The 17452-nt window shown below is 40.6% G+C and overlaps 1 protein-coding gene across 1 annotated transcript in view; it reads left to right on the top strand.

Annotated features, from left to right (window-relative positions):
* Positions 1-17452, top strand: part of NEB (nebulin) — a 125373-nt gene that overhangs the window by 107137 nt on the left and 784 nt on the right. Inside the window, 21 exon segments of the mRNA XM_086615581.1 lie at positions 325-429; positions 1180-1272; positions 3382-3474; positions 4965-5057; positions 5532-5624; positions 6745-6837; positions 7346-7438; positions 8657-8749; positions 9550-9642; positions 10220-10312; positions 10891-10983; positions 11465-11557; positions 12475-12567; positions 12862-12954; positions 13241-13333; positions 13999-14091; positions 14706-14813; positions 15134-15317; positions 15793-15885; positions 16472-16621; positions 16926-17035. Coding sequence (XP_086471707.1) covers positions 325-429; positions 1180-1272; positions 3382-3474; positions 4965-5057; positions 5532-5624; positions 6745-6837; positions 7346-7438; positions 8657-8749; positions 9550-9642; positions 10220-10312; positions 10891-10983; positions 11465-11557; positions 12475-12567; positions 12862-12954; positions 13241-13333; positions 13999-14091; positions 14706-14813; positions 15134-15317; positions 15793-15885; positions 16472-16621; positions 16926-17035 — 2145 coding nt within the window.

Below are 17452 nucleotides of genomic sequence, written 5' to 3'. Positions count from 1 at the left end.
TACCTGGGAGAGTGTATGGCCAGTAATGGAACTCCACAATCTGACTTGGAATCTTTAACTTTCATTGTTGAGACTTAATTGTTTACAATGTGGCACCTTTCAAGATTTTTCCAATGAATCTAGTGAAGGATCTCCTACTGCTAATTTAAATAAGAATACTTGTAACTGGTACATCTTTATGTCACTAATGGTGGTGTTAAAATGACCTTTTTATAACATGTACCTGAAAATGTATTTTTTTTCCTCATCTCCAAAGAAAACTCTGTGAGTAAATTTTTAGGCGTAGAGTCAGTGTTTAACATTTCACTTCAACTTTTTCAACAGCTTCAGTATCAGTGGGACCTACAGAACAGTAAAGGAAAAGTTACAGTTGTACAAGACACACCAGAAATGCTGCGTGTCAAAGAAAACCAGAAGAATTTCAGCTCGGTATGGTTATTTTCTGTTTTCAGTTCTCATTCCAAAAAAACACAGTTTAATATGTTTAATTAAATAGCTAATTTTGGCTCTATTCTTACAGCTACTTATGTTCTTGATCTGCTTAGATGTGTGTAAGAACTTTTTCAAACAGCTGCCCCTTTTAGCTGCTGTTATTTGTGGAGTGCCCTGGTTGCACTTTTCCTACACAGCCGTGGCACGGTCAAACAATCAATCCTTTGCTTAAATTGGTGTTCCTGTTCTTGACCTTGCGTTTGTCCCGTTATCATGTAAGCAGTGCACTCTCGTTGTGTTGCAGCTGTCTTCTTGCAGTGAGAAGTGAACTGTCTGCTTTGTTTCACGTTTCATGTGTGGCCATGAAATGCCTAAAGTTGCTGTGTCCTTCTGCCACTAGCGCCGTTAGCGTAGTAAGTAACTGAGTGGAAGACATTTACATAAAACATCGTAAAACAAATTAGTAGAAAAGGAAGACATTAGCACAAATACTAGTCTGCAATTCTAAAATTACCCTACAAATGTTTTGGTGTTCTTCTTAAAATGCATTACTGCAAATATGAACCATCAGCCCCTTTTTTGCACAAACGCCGCTCGTAGCAGGACGGACTTCAGAGAGGCAGTAGGACAGTGGCTGATCCTCCAGATGGGCTTTCTGCCTGCACTGCTGTGTACAAATCGCTCTCTAGAAGAAATAATGTTGTGTTTTGTATGCTTAACCTTGTTGTCTTGATTCTAAATATGAAGATTTTGTATAAAGAAGATATTGGAACTGGAACTACTATTGAAAAGACACCAGAGATGCAGAGAGTTAAACGAACCCAGGATGCAATTAGCTCGGTACAGAAGAATTGATTTTTAATACTCTACCAGTGCTAATTCAACTTGAAATAATATTTTTCTCCCCTCTTATTTCTTTAAATGTTGCTAACAGTGGCTTGACAATAATCTACTCAGCTAAGGGTTACTTTCTAAAAGTTCTTGTCTATTCTTTTTACTGAAACAGTAATCTTTCTAATGATTAACATCCAATTTGTTACTTACAATCCATTTCTAAAACAGGAAAGCTCTTGCCATCAGTTTAATTTCATCCCAAACACAGTTTGTGCTAAATGTGTAGAATCAATGAATCATTTGGGTTGGAAGGGGCCTCCTGGGAACATCTACACCAACCCTGCTGCTCAAGCAGGGTCAGCTAGAGCAGGTTGCCTAGGACCACATCCCATTGAGTTTTGAATATCTCAAAGGATGGAGACTCCACAATCTCTCTGGGCAACCTGTTCCAGTGTCTGACCCACCCTCAACAGCAGAAAAGCATTTTCCTGTGCTCACATTGAATTTTCTGGTTTTTAATTTGTGGCCATTACCTCTTGTGCTGTCACTGAGCGCTACTGAGAAGGGTGGCTTCCTCCTCTTCATTCTTTCTCATGGGGTGTTTATACACATGGGTGAGTTCCCCCTCGAGCCTGCTCGTCTCCAGGCTGAGGAGTCCCAGCTCTCTAAGCCTCTTCTCATATCAAAGATGCTCCTATCTCTGACTCGTCTTTGTGGCCCTGCACTGGACTTGCACCAGTAAGACCATATCTTTCTTGTACTGACGAGTCCAGAACTGGACACACAACTCCAGATGTGGCCTCACCAGTGCTGAGTAGAGGGGAAGGATCACCTCCCTGACCTGCTGGCAGTGCCCTTCTTAATGCAGCCGAGGGTGCTGTTGGCCTTCTTGGCCGTGAGGGTGCGTGGCTGGCTCGTGGTCAGCTTGTCCAGCAGATCCCCAAGGTCCTTCTCTGCTTCCCAGACAGCCCCCAGCATGCACCCCAGCCTGGAGTTATTCCTCCCCAGGTGCAGGACGTTTCATGTCCTCCTGTTGACCTTCATGAGATGCCTCTCAGCCCGTTTCTCCAGCCTGTTGCAGTCCCAGCCCGGCAGTTCAGCCAGTTTTCCCTCCATGTCACTGTGCACTTTTCCAGCCCATCCTTTGAGAGCTTGTCTGTGAGGGTGCCAGGGCCACCAGTGCCAACAGCCTTACTAAAGCATGTTTTGTAAAACTTGTAACGCTCTAAAATTGGAATGGTTGTATATATTACTTTTTTTTTTGAAACTTGTAAATATTTTTCTTGCTTTTTTTTTTGAATGCCTATTTGTTTCATGCATACTGTGTTAAATATGTTTTGTTTTTTTTTTTTTTTTGTTATGCTCAAGTAGCAAAGCAAATAGCATTGTAATTGTTAAAATGTTGTATGGTGACTCTCACCTTTGTTGAATACGATAGATTTTTTGCAATCAGAAATTCTTCTTTCGTTGGTAGAAAAGACCAAATGGTACCAGGTGTGAAGGTATTTACACCTGGTTTTAGGACACCCTTTTAGTAAAGTGCTGCTCACAGTGACATCTCATCAACAGCCAAAGTTACCTTCTAACAGAACACTCTGCTCATGTTAAAGCCAATGAGATCTTTTAAATTTTCGTTCTCCATGAGATCAGGATGACGCTCTTTATGTATCCACACAGGATACTAGGCTACATCTTTTAGAAATTATTTTAAATTTTTAATATCACAATTTTTTGATAGTATAAAAGCCTTGAAACGGTTCAGTTGTTAGGAACCAGGGGATACGTTCTTGCTGAAATGAAGCTCCTGGGAGACATTAGATACCCAAATTTTGAGCTTCCATTGAAAAATTCTGGCTGAAACAAGACTCTGCTTTTTTACCTGAAGCCGAGTTATTGTTGCAGTGCTGTGCAGCGGTGGGGCAGTTACCTAACAGATAACTAGTAGATAACAGGTGGTTTCCTTCCCTCAGAGTACATCAGCACTTGAGGTTTAAATGAGTTTACAAAGTGTAAAGGGCCTGTGTTTCTTTATTCGTGTGACCCGTTACACATACCTGCTTCAGCTGTGCTTTGATGCAAGCCCTTTACTCTTCCCTCACGTCTGTGCCTTTGCAGATTAAGTACAAGGAGAGTATTGGAAAAGGAACTCCAATTCCTGACCTCCCAGAAGTGAAGCGTGTCAAGGAGACCCAGAAGCACATCAGTTCGGTAAGGGACGATATTTTCTTCTTACCTGTAGCTCAAGCTCCAGCATCTGGTAGTGTTTGGGCATATTTTTTGTTGAAAAGGGAACAGATCTCTCATTCAGCAGCAGGGAGTTGAAATATCTGAATTTTGCAGTAATTATTACAATCAGCCACTTCCCTGTATTGCTTCTGTGGCCTTTTATAGAAACAGAACTGGGAAACAAAAAATACCCAGGTGATGTCTTGTAATTATTCTGAAAAAAACAGGTCAGCTAGGGAAAACTTTCTGGGAAAAAAAATAATTGGAGCCTTTTTTGTGTTCACAAAACCTGGTGACAATTACAAGTGGAAACAGCTCTGGTTTTTCCCCTGTTCAGTGAAGTTAGATTTCAATAACCACAACTTGCTCTCGTGATTTTGAGCCACTGCTGCTTTGCTTTGATCTCTCCATCCAGAATCGAGGCAGGATATGGTTTTGGGATTACTGGTGCCTCAGATGTTTGTGATACAATGCTGAGGAGCAGTGACAGCCATATAATGACCATTTTAGGATTTTCCGTTCCTGATTTTAGAAGTACTCTTTCTTTTTGACCTGTTGATGATACTAGTGTGTTGTACAGCTCACTTTTGCACAATTGAGTTGTTTTTTTCAAATGATTCTTCATTTTTTCTTTTACATGATTTGTTTTCCCTTGCTGTGAGGGCTTTATTTTTGTATTTTATTGTTTCAAAGACATCAAGCCGTGAAATATTTTTTTTATCTTGTTTTGTTGCAAGTATTTTAATAGTTGCAAGAAGAACTGAGTGTTTTTGTAATCTGTTTCTACATGGTTAGATTTTAAACCAAACCAGGCATTTTCCTATGCAACTGTTTGATGAAAAATGCATTTTTTTTTAAATCAAACAATTACAGGTTAAGTCAAATCTAATAATATGAAAGCTAAAACTCAAACGTTTTTCTTAAACCAAAGACTTAAACCAAAGTGAAATAGTGGTGTTCTGAACAAATAGTCACAGAGATTAAAATGAAACGGAGCCCACAACTAAGTATTTTTGTGTTAAATATATCTATAAAAGGTTCAGCTCTTTGTTAACATCATTAAAAAAAAAAAACCACAAACAAAAAAACATTCTGGAAATGCTGACTGCCTTAAAAGTAATACTATTACATTTCTAAACTAAGATAAAAAGCAAAACATGCCTACCTTTTAAGCCAGGTAAAAATTAAATTGTTAATTAAAAATTAAAATTAAAGGTTGAATTGTGTCCTACTATAAGGGAGTATTCCGTTAACGTCAGTGAGTTCAAAAAGACAACTTGGCTGAGCTGGTGACTGCACTTACAACGATGCACACTGAATAAAATCAATTGTGCCCATATTTGCATATAATCCCAGCTTATATCCACCTATAAACCAGGGAAATGATCTTTCCAAATGTACAATTTCCAACAATGTCGTTGTTGTGGAAGGAATTTGATCTTCTCACCTTGCTGGGTGCTTGTGTTCTGCAGGTGTTGTACAAAGAGGACCTAGGGACAGGTATCCCAACACCTCTCACTCCAGAGATAGAGAGAGTCAAACGCAATCAAGAACACATTAGCTCGGTATTTAAAAAAAAAAAATTATAACAACTGATTTTTGCGTAACACCCTAATCTATAATCTGTTTTTCTTCAGTGGTTTAGAACCTCACCCTGCTCCTGTCTTTTCCCTGGCGATGTTTTTAACTCATTCCTATTCCACCTTTTTGTGCTTTTAACTTTTTTTTGTTGATTTACAACTTTACATGCGTTTCTTTCAAGAACCAAAACTGGCAGTAAGCTGTGAAATTAACCAAGTGGTATTTCTCTCTCTGTTTGTTTTATCTTAACCCTTTATCTTCTAGTATCTGTAGTCGTATATTTACAAAATAATCAACCATCAGCCCCTTCCTTAATATTTACCTGTAGAACAAGTGTGAAATTAATTGAAAAGTGATCCTAACACTAAACCCAACTCACAAAATAGTCAGATTTAATGATTTGGCCTGTGTTGAGTGCTTTTTTTTTTTTTTTGTGGAAACTTTCTTGTACCTCACAGGTGTTATACAAAGAGGGCTTAGGGACTGGCATCCCCACACCAGTTACTCCAGAGATGGAGAGAGTCAAACGCAATCAAGAGAACATTAGCTCGGTATTGCTCAATGAAACAAAACCCGTCATTTCAAATCAAATCCCTTTAACTCCTCCACATTAAACTTTTCTTTCAATTTTTTGTCAAACTTTGAACAACCCTTTCTTAATCGAATCACTAAAACTTTATCATTTTTCACTCAGCCTAACTTAATTGTCATTAAACTGTTCCAGCTGTGGGATTTTAACCTCGTTTACTTAAAGCAGTTGAGCAGCACCTTGGTTTTCTTCCCACTGAAATAGTCTGATGTCACTCTCCTCCCCAATAACAAAGTCTTCAGACTCGCCGCACTGGTTGCCCCCCAAATGAAAAATGAACTCCTAACACTTCCTGAAGCAACCTAATGCAAGTAGTGGGTATTGGCTCTTTTCCTGCTTTTGCTGTGTTGGATGCTTTTTTATCTCCTACAGATCTTTGTAAGAAAACCTGGGTGGCATCCCCATATGGCTGCAAGATGAAAGACTGATGAAAAATGCATATATAAGGAAAAATTACTGTAGCAATGCATTTCTGTCCAGGTTGTTCCTACTCCTAACACATTCCAGTCAAATGGCCATTATGTCATAATTTTGTTCTATATTTTTGTTTTAATTAGAGCAGCTGGGGACTAGTTGTGACTCACTCTGACCTAGTTGAGCCATGGGCAAAATTCAGTCCTGACTTGAGGTTAATAGGACAGTTCAGAGAAGCCCCAGTTAAACGTTTTGCTACTTTTAACTGGCTCCGAGGTCATCATGGGTCTCCTTTGTGCTGCTGAGCCTGTTTAGGAATTATTAGAGGTGAAGCTGCTCGTTCAGGATCTTCTGTTTGAGCGAGGAGACTCCTTCGTAAGAGTGTTCAGGTGCCTTGGCACAAGCTCTGCTGGGCACAAAACGCTCCTGCAGCTATTTCTGTGCACCCAGGTGGGATGGCAACAAACGTGGGGGTAATTAATGTCAGCTGATGATTTGCATTGTCTTTTCTTGGCCAGCCTTTGAGCAAGGCTGACAGAACTCTGGTTTTCATACTTGGAAGTTTCACTGTATTAAATTATTTGTCTTCTCTCTCTCTCCTCCCTGTCCTCCTCCTCCCTTTCTTTTCTTTTTTTTTCTTTTTTTAATAATTCCCTGTTGCCACACAGGTGTTGTACAAAGAGGGGCTGGGGATTGGAACCCCAGTACCTGTCACTCCTGAGATGGAGAGGGTCAAACGCAATCAAGAAAACTTTAGCTCGGTATTTTTGTTGTAATTTAAGAAAAAAAGTTCCCTGTAACTATTTAACACTTGCAAATTTTCTACTCTCTCTAATTAACTCATAAACATAGAAACATCCTCTTTCTGCTATTAAAATTTTTACTCATTGTTAGTTATATTTTACGTACTTATTTTTTAAAAGATTTTTTTCTAATCATAACACTTGATGCTTCATTAAAGCTTTTTTTTTTTTTGTGAAGCTTCAGATATTTTGCATTTTTAAAAACCTCTGGGTTTTTATTTGCTTAATTCCGTTCTTCTAATGCTTTATTATTCTGTTGAAGCCTATCTAAGGATTAGGATGCAGTGCTTCCAGCTATCAGAAGACTTTCTCTGAATTTATCACAATTTTTAACTGGTTTATACTTCCTAATTTTTCCTGCTTTCTAGTAGATTTAGTGGGTGTAAAAATTGTATGTGTTACCTCCATCAAATGCAGTAATTTTTTTTGTTCTTAACTTGTTTTGAACTCCCATGTTACCATGTAGGTGTTGTACAAAGAGGATCTGGGGGCAGGAACCCCAACACCTGTCACTCCTGAGATCGAGAGAGTCAAACGCAATCAAGAAAACTTTAGCTCGGTATTTTTTTTAATTTGAAAAGCAGAAAATTCCCTTTTAATCTATTTTAAAATATTTTTAACACCAAAAAAATACTCTTGCATTTCCCTGTAATCAATTTACACAAAAAAGAATATCCTGTTCCCCATGTTTTGACATTTTTTCCTTCATAATTGTTACTCACTTTGTTTTTATTAGATCATCTTACTAATGATAACTTTTAGATTCTGTGTTTCCATCTTTCTTTTGACTGAACATATTTTTTTCTTCTTTAATATCTGCTTTTCCTTTTGTTAATTCAATTCTTGGCTGATGTTTTTTTCCCTGTTTTTTCTGCATATAAAACCTAAACTGTTTATTGCCTGACACAAATCTGTGGCAATGACCTCGGTGTAACAGCTCTCTGATACGTGCCAGTGTAACCTGCTGTGATGTTTATGGAATGGGTGAACGGAACAGAATGGATTTCTTTACTCCTTCTGCATTGGATTTGATGCCTCCATCCTTTAGAAAGTCTTTAATATTGTTGCACAGACAGAGTGGCCCAAATCTCCAGCTGGTGTTAACTGCTCTAGATAACGTTGGCAGCGCAGGTTTGCAGGGTGAAAAGATGAGTAGCTTTAGAATCTCTCTCAGGATGAGGAAGGTGTCACATCAGATAGGAAGGCACTAGTAATTACAATTTCTCCAGTCCCATTTGCACGCAGACGCCTTTGCTATGATCATATCTCTGGATCCTTCTTGCAATAAGCAAGCTGGATTCTTTGATGATAAACCCTGGGCAATAAGTAGTGTTTCCATCAGGAGGTGGATGACTCTTTGTTGAGGTATGTGTATACATAAAAACTTTTAGGAAGGCACATTAGGACCTGGTCCCCCAGTGGCTCGGGTACAGTCAGGAAACAGTTTACTTCAGTGCTGGTGAAAAGACAACGATGTACTTCATCATCATCTGTGTAAGTCTTGAAATACTCCCCGGTGTGAAACGCCCACCTTGAGAAGCGCTTAACGGCGCTGGGGAGGTGTTCTAGCGTTCTGGTCAGGCCAGTGCATTAGTGCTGAACTCTGAAGGCAGAGTTCTAAGCTAGTTTTTTATTTTTGTGGATTTTTTAATCCCTGTGTTTGTTCAGGATATCTCAGAAAAAAATCTCTCTCGTGTTCTGTGTGTTCTGGCAGCAAACAGAGTGTTACTGTGGTTTGCTTGTTCCTTTTTTTTCACGCGGCCATGTCACCCCACAGGTGTTGTACAAGGAGGATCTGGGGACAGGAACCCCAACACCTGTCACTCCTGAGATTGAGAGAGTCAAACGCAATCAAGAACACTTTAGCTCGGTATTTTTGAAGTTGAAAAGCAGAAAATTCCCTTTTAATCTCTTTTAAAATACTTCTAACACATGCAAAAAAAAAAAAAATTGTTGTTCCTCTATAATCAGCTTACAGAAAAAATAATGTCCTGATCCCTTGGAGATTTTTTTCCTCCGTAAGTGTTACTTACATCCTTCTTGTTCCTCTTTTTTTATTATCTCGTCTTAATAACAACTTCTAATTCCGCCTTTCTTTTGACTCCGATTATCTTTTTAATTTTTTTGTTCTTAGAAAAGACCCCGTTTTTCCTTTTCTTAATCACAACAATCCTTAGTTTTGTTTTGTGGGTTTTTTTCCCTGATTTTACTTACTTTACATCTGAGAACTAAACTATTCACACCTGATACCAACCTGTGGAAATGCCCTCAGTCTAAGAGCGCACTAATCCGTGCCAGTGTGACCTGCTGTGATGGTTGTGAACTGGGTACATGGAACAGAGTCGATTGCTTTGTTCCTTTTGTGTTGTATTTGATACTTTCTGCCTTTAGGAAGCCTTTAACGATCTCCTGTTGCACAATTTTCCTGTACAGCTCCTGAGAAGCCAGTGAAGAAGGCATACTGCTTTCTGCCAGGAGGCGTTGCAGAGCGTTAGCGTTTAGCTGGATAGTTTTGAGGAGCATTTTAATCTTTCTCTTTTATTCCAAGCTTTGGCTCTGAGCGACTCTGGGAAATATTCCGTCTGTTTTCTCAGCAAGCTGTGTGTTACTGTTGTTTGCTTGTTCCTTTTTCTTTTTTTTTTTTTTTCACGTGGCCATGTCACCCCACAGGTGTTGTACAAAGAGGATCTGGGGACAGGAACCCCAATACCTGTCACTCCCGAGGTTGAGAGAGTCAAACGCAATCAAGAACACATTAGCTCGGTATTTTGTGGAGGAAAATATGTATTCCCTTTAACTCCCCTGAAACGGAACTTTTTAACCTCTATTAAAAATGAACAATTCCACTCGTTACTTCCATGTAATCGACTTATAAAACCATCCTTTTTTCTTCACTGTATTGTATTTTCCAGTGTTACTGACCTACCACTTCTTCATATATGTAATTCTTTGCATAATCCTAAATCCTTTTAACCATTTTGCTCCCTGTTCCAACTTCCTTTTTCTATGTGTTTTCGGTTTTGTTCTTTTAAATCCTATTGTTTTCCTGCTTTAATGCTGTTTTCATAAAAAATGGAGGGTCCAACTTTCCACCAGGCTTTAATGGTAGTTTAAAAGCGCCCCTAAACCACGAAAATGTATTTGACAGAAGAGGCTTCTGTGCTGATATAAAACCACAGACCCTCACGAGAGCAATCCAGTCTTCCCTGCTTCCAGGGGTGGTTTTTAGGGCACGTTGGAGCAGTCTGAGCTCCAGCAGACTCAAATATTTGACCTCCTGTTGGGTGTAATCGTTATTGAGCTGTGATGATTTTTTTGGATGCTTCTTGTTGCTGCACAGGTGTTGTACAAAGAGAGCGTGGGGACTGGGACCCCCACTCCCATCACTCCAGAGATGGAGAGGGCCAAACGCAATCAAGAGATCTGTAGCTCGGTACTTTGCTAAGAAAAAAAGTTCCCTTTAACTTGGTCTAAATGAACATTTTAACAGATTTAATAAATGGACGTTGTAACACGGTCCAGAGTAATGCCCCCCCCAGCTCTACAGCAGCTGACATAAGTGGTTGCTTCTTACTCGTGTCTTACTGTGGTTTACAGTGGTGAACTTAACTTGTTACAGTTTTACTTGGTTTTAAGAGTGGTTTTAATGCTCTACTCTAAGCCTAAAAATGTTTAACAAACTCCATTTTCTCTGCAGTGCCGACATTCTTTTTTTAAAGAAATAATTCACATATTCATAACATCCTCAGCCCTTCGGTGCGGTGGTTTTGTGGTCTCATTTCGTGGTACTTAACGCTACTCGTTATGAGTGATCCTGGGATTAAAAAGCCAGTATGCTAAACCCTGCTTCTCCAGTAAAATGTTACTAAGTACCTTCTTTAAAACTAGATATGATACCCAGGCCCTGAGAAAATAAGTACAAGAAAAAAGAAAAAAAAAGCCTTAAAGTTTGTCTGTGGATAGGTTTTTATTTATTGTTGCTTTCTTTGGCTCCTCTCTTGTGTCTCATAGGTGTTGTATAAAGAAAACATAGGGAAAGCCACCCCCACACCCGTCACTCCCGAGATGGAAAGAGTCAAACGCAATCAAGAAATCATTAGCTCGGTATTTTTCACGGGAAACAGCTCCTGAAGAGCTGAATGAAGTGTCTGACATACCCGTAGCGTTCCGTAATCCGCGCTTCCTAACGCCATACCCCACCTCTGCCGCCTGGCACAAACCTCCCCCCGTGCTCACAAACAGCCCCTGGCACCTTCTGCCTAACACCAGCTCAAGCAGGGTTTGACTGGAACAAGCTTGGACTTTTTTTCGGGGATGGACATTGTTTCTCTGCAGTTTTTTTTAACCCTTTCTTACTACTAGTGTGGTTTCATGCAGAGTTGACCCCGTGCAGGGTCCAGTTCTGCATTCTGGTAGATCCATGGCCAAGCTCCCACCAGCACTGTGCCCCAAATCTAACCCTTTCTCAGTGCCATTATTCAAAAGCTGTATTGTCTGTTTGGGGGGTTTTTGTTTGTTTTGTTGTGTTTTTGGTTTTTTTCTTTTCCTTTTTAATGACATTTAGATACTCCCTTGTATCCTGTAGGTTTTGTACAAAGAAAATGTGGGGAAAGTGACCCCAACACCAATCACTCCAGAGATGGAGAGAGTCAAACGCAATCAAGAAATCATTAGCTCGGTACCTTACAAATAGATGTATTTCTTTTTTGCTTCGTGCTTACATCTTAATAACGTAACATTCTAACGACTTACTGAAAGTTGATTTTAGTTTAAAAAATATATTGGTTCTGCAAATTAATCTCTCCTCTTCTAAAAAAAAAAAAAAAAAATCTAAAATATTACTTTAGTGTTAACAGTCTGATCCAGAAATTTAGGCCTTTTCTACAGCTCAGTTTGTGTATCTGTGGGCTCTATCCAGACCATATTCAGAGTTTAGCATCCTGTGGTGACGATTATTCGGGTTTCTCTCTCTATGCTTAGTGATTAAGCTTTCATAGGCATTTCAGGGGTATTTGACTTCACCAAAACCCAAACAAACGAGGCACCCAACCACCCCATCCCGAAAAATCCCACCTCTCTGACCCATGTGTGATTGTAGTGCTGTGACAGGCGACACAGGATGCCTTGGACAGAATGACACAAAAGGAATGAGGCTGCTCCTGATCCGGGTGGTGTATCAGCCACAGCTTTTAGGTGGCCTCATGGACTGGGGAGCTGTGTAGGTGTAATGGTGCAGTGATACCAGACACCCTTCCTTGACCTCCTTCTTCACAAATTCCTTCAAATACAGAAAAAAAAAGCAGGTAAAACAGTTCTCCAGGGCCACAGGCAGCTTCTCGGAGCCTGTGGAGCCATCGTCATAGTTGTAGCTGGATAGAGCCCGTTGTTAACCACAAAAATAACACGCTTTTCCTTCACAGTTTCCTTTTCTTACCCTTCCTTCCGGCAGTAGGCGTTTGGCTTTTGTGCAGTGCTGCCTATCATAATCAGTCGTGACTTTTTGGGAATTTCATAACCAAGTAATAATCCGTGTTCAAATCCTTTTGATTTTTGAGGGGGTTTTAAAATACCGGATACACCTTCTGTATCCCACAGGTGTTGTACAAAGAAAACTTGGGGCAAGCGACCCCCACTCCGGTCACTCCAGAGATGGAGCGAGTCAAGCGCAATCAAGAACACATTAGCTCGGTATTGGCTGGAAGAAGCAAAGGGGATATGATAGAACTTTTTTTTTTTTAATAACTTAAGTCTGCCTGGTTTTATTTAACCCTCTAATTTTTTTCCCTCAAACTTAGAAAGTCATCTCTTGAAACTAAACTACTTGAAAGATATTTTTTTTTTTTTTGTCAATTAACTTTTTAATACTATTTTTTCCTCTGACCATTTTTTTTTCTTTTGTGGTGGATGGTGTTTACTCTAAAACCAGTAACATTATTTTTTAATTTCTACATTTTTGACTTTGGGTTACTTTGTGATCTGTAGGTTGTGTACAAAGAAGGCTTAGGGAAGGCAACTCCCACTCCGGTCACTCCAGAGATGGAGCGAGTCAAGCGCAATCAAGAACACATTAGCTCGGTATTGTCTGCAAGAAGTAAAAGGGATATGATAAATCTTTTTTTTTTTTTAATAAGTCTGCCTGGTTTTATTTAACCCTCTAATTTTTTTCCCCTCGAACTTAGAAAGTCATCTCTTGAAATTACAGTACTTACTTAAAAGATTTTTTTTGTCAATTAACATTTTAATACCATTTTTTTCTCTATTTTTTTTTTCTTTTGTAATGGATGGTGTTTACCCTAAAGCCAGTAACATTACAGTTTTTGATTTGCACATTGGTGACGCTGGGTTACTTTGTGATCTGTAGGTTGTGTACAAAGAAGGCTTAGGGAAGGCAACTCCCACTCCGGTCACTCCAGAGATGGAGCGAGTCAAGCGCAATCAAGAACACATTAGCTCGGTATTGGCTGGAAGAAGTAAAGGGGATATGATAGAACACTTTTTTTTTTTTTTTTAAATAACTTAAGTCTGCCTGATTTTATTTAACCCTCTTTTTTTTTTCCCTCAAACTTAGAAAGTCATCTCTTGAAATTAAACTTGAAAGATTTTTTTTTCCATTAACTTTTTAATACTATTTTTTCCTCTGACCATTTTTTTTTTCTTTTGTGGTGGATGGTGTTTACTCTAAAACCAGTAACATTACAGTTTTTGATTTGCACATTGGTGACTTTGGGTTACTTTGTGATCTGTAGGTTGTGTACAAAGAGGGCTTAGGGAAGGCAACTCCCACTCCGGTCACTCCCGAGATGGAGCGAGTCAAGCGCAATCAAGAACACATTAGCTCGGTACTGAAAGAAGAGAAACAACCACCTTATATTAAAAATAACCATTCTCAACAAAACCTCCACTTCTAATTTAGCCTCATTTCCTCAGTTTTCCTTATTTTGGCCTATTTTTCCCTTTCATTTCTACCTTTTGCTCTAGCAAGTAACTTTTTAGATGCTTTATTTCCCAAGATCTTTTCTACCCCTGCAGTGATGAGTATGCTTAAACAATAACACCGTGTACAGAATGAGCTGTGAATTATTCCAGCCTGATTTGTGGACCCCTTTTTGTGCACTACAGGTTTTGTACAAGGAACATCTGGCCAAAGGAACTCCAACACCGATGACTCCAGAGATGGAGAGAGCTAAACGCAACCAAGAAAACATCAGCTCGGTATGTTCTGTCCAGCCAACAAATGAAAATACGTTAAAAAGTAACATTTCAATTTCTGAAATCCTTACTCAAATTAGCAGTGCAGGGGTTAACATAACTACCCAGCTACCTAGTTTGGAAGTATAAAGTAACCACACTAAAATCAAATTGTTTAATATTAGCAATTTTTCTGCTGCAATTGAGTGTATTTTTCTGTGTGATTAACTGCTTTAGTTTGGGGTCGTGTTTTTTTTAAACAACAGTTTGAAAAAAAACCCTGTTTTATCAGGGGTTTTTTAAAAAAACTGAGTCTATCTTTCTGTGTCATTAAGTGCTTCGAGGTGCAGGTCAAATACATGAAAATATTACCGAGAACATCAGTACTGCATCACCTCTGCCTCTTGTTACAAGGTTAAAAGGTAGAAAAGCTCTTTTAGTTATAAAAAGGAGCATTTGGGATCAAGTCTGGAGCTGTCCAAGTCTCTCCTAATTATGAAAAAGAATTTTGCTTTGCATTCTAATGTTATTCACCAGCTGCTGCTGCCTTTTTTTTCCTCCTCCTCCTTCAGTGCAGCTCGTTCCTTGACACAGAGCAGCTTTGTGCCCTGGGCTCATTTCCTTCTCTCCCCTGGCAGGTTCTTTATTCAGACAGTTTCCGAAAACAAGTCCAAGGCAAAGCCGCGTACGTACTGGATACACCTGAAATGCGGCGTGTACGCGAGACCCAGAAACACATCTCCACAGTAAGAGCACTCAGCGATGCGTTTTTAACTCAGCAAGTGGTTTAAATAAATCCTTGTTCCTGAGACATTCCAGGGCTGGCAGCTCAAGGACAATGTGCATGTACCAGGTTTGGTTATCCACATTGTTAAATGCTAAAGGCAAGAGGGGCTGCAGGAAGGGCATATTTGGGATTAGGCACTCTGTCATTGTTCCTTGGATTGGAGAGAGCAAAGGTTCAGAACAGCAGTGCACCTCTTTCCTAGAAATTCATGGGAGGTAAGCGGGACTAAAAATGAATCACGGAAGCTGCAGAGAGCAGCCATTTCCTTTTAACTTGCAGGTGAAGTACCATGAAGATTTTGAGAAAAGCAAAGGCAGCTTCACCCCTGTAGTTACCGACCCCATTACAGAACGCGTGAAGAAGAACATGCAGGACTTCAGTGACATCAGCTACAGGGGCATCCAGCGGCGGGTGGTGGAGATGGAGCGGAAGCGCGTGGACCAGGATCAAGAGAACCTCACAGGTGAGCAGAGCCTGCGTGTTGTAACGACTCGAGCACTTCATTTACACAAAGCACAAAGTGCTCTATTTCAGCTCAGCCATAGCAATTCAAATTTATTGTTACTTGGAGATGATATTTTTAATCAAAGTCCATTTTTAAAATATTCTCTTGTAGCAGCTGTCGATCATCTGCAGTCTGCCTCTCCCCTTCTGCCCCCTTTACAATGTAATGCTAGATTTTTGTTTCTTAATTATATTTTTAATTTCATCTCTATGCATACTAGTGATACCTCAGCTCACTTGATGTGGATTAAATGATGTAGATTAAATTTTTTTTTTTTAAAAAAAGCCTAACCTGTGCTATAGAATTTGTGAAATGCCACTTGCCCTTTTCTGATACACTTTTACTCCTGTTCAGGACAGCCGTGTGCTGCTCGAGCTCTCTAAAAGTTTCTTGAGCTCCAGCTGCTCCTCAGCAAATGCCATTTCTCTTGCAGGTCTCCGCGTGTGGCGCACTAATCCCGGGTCCGTCTTTGACTATGACCCAGCAGAAGACAATATTCAGTCCAGGAGCTTACATATGATCTCTGGTTTGTACCACAGTCTCTACTGTTTGTGCCAAATAGGTTTTATACTTGTGCAAATCTCGTCAGCAGAACTGACAGCCTGGGGCCACGCTGCCTGAACACCAGCGCAGCCTTATGTGCCAACTTTGGGCACTGTGTTAAAAACAACAGGGGTGTAACAACATCCTCTTTAACCTGAAAGAGGGCAGATTTAGATTAAAGATAAGGAAGAAATTCTTCCCTCTGAGGGTGGTGAGGTATTGGAACAGGTTGCCCAGAGAAGTTGTGGCTGCCCCATCCCTGGAAGTGTTCAAGGCCAGGCTGGATGGGGCTTTGGGCAACCTGGTGTAGTGGAGGGTGTCCCTGCCCATGGCAGGAGGGTTAGAAATAGATGGTCTTGGAGGTCCCATCCAACCCAAACCGTTCTGTGATTCTATGAACTGTGCCTTTTTGAGTAGAACTTCAGCCTGGTGTCCATAGAATGTTTTGAGCAGCCCTGAAAACAGACGGGTTAATTCACACCCTTTTTTCCATTCATGTGCACAGTCATATATATTTTCGTCTCCTCCCAAAACAGAGACATAAATTGGTTCCCACTTTCTCCTTGCAGTCCAAGCCCAGCGCCGCAGCCGGGAGCACTCCCGCTCTGCCAGTGCCTTGAGCATCAGTGGTGGCGATGAAAAATCGGAACCCTCGGACGGCGTGGATCAACATTTGTCCTACTACAGCAACAGCGGCTTCTTCACCACAGCTGCAACAGGTACGAGGAGGACAGAAACGTCCTCATGGGTGAATAAACACCAACTGGTATCCAGCCTGTCTGGCGGGGCAGTACTGGTCATGGGCTCCTGTTCAGGAATTCCCTTAGCCAGGAAAAAGCACGGAAGTATACCTGCCAAGTGCTGAGTTATGGGCATAACCACCAGCATAGAGTTGTACTTCAGGGGGTAAAAGGCAGTTCTGACCCCCCTAATGACCCCCCCTGTGGTCTTTATTCAGAGCAGCTCCTTACCCTATTGCCAATTCCATAATGAACGACACAAAACTTTATTTTCCTTTTGCAGTGGGCTACAAACATGCTAAAACCATCGAGTTACCGCAACAACGGTCATCGTCAGTGGCCACCCAGCAAACAACGGTGTCGTCGGTTCCTTCTCATCCATCCACTGCTGGTGTAAGTAACACTGATGAGCTGCATTACGACACAGGAGTTAATCCAGCTGCCAACCAAGGTCTCCAAGAGCTGATGGTGCTTAAGATGCTCCATTGTGCTCCAGCTGACGTTAATCCAGGATTGAGTCGGTAACGTGCTGCCCACAGGGCTGAGGCTGGGCACAAAACCTGGTGAAGGTGTCACAGATCTGCTGAAGTGGGACAGACCCTCACCTGTTCTTGAAAACTCAATTTTAACACTTCTTCCTGCTCCTGAGATTGAGTTCTAGATACATGACAAGGGGTTTGGCATGGCCTCCCCACATCTGCAGGGAGGCAACATCTTAGAGTTGGAGCTGGAGCTGCTCAAATACCTTCTGAGAACATTTTGCTCAGCTTCAGTGTCACTAAAACACACAGGTAACCCAAGGTGCTGTGT

The sequence above is a fragment of the Tauraco erythrolophus genome, chromosome 8 (assembly GCF_009769465.1).
Source record: "Tauraco erythrolophus isolate bTauEry1 chromosome 8, bTauEry1.pri, whole genome shotgun sequence".
Lineage (NCBI taxonomy): Eukaryota > Metazoa > Chordata > Aves > Musophagiformes > Musophagidae > Tauraco > Tauraco erythrolophus.
The sequence above is the reverse complement of the archived record's forward strand: the minus strand, read 5'-3'. Positions and strand labels throughout refer to the sequence as shown.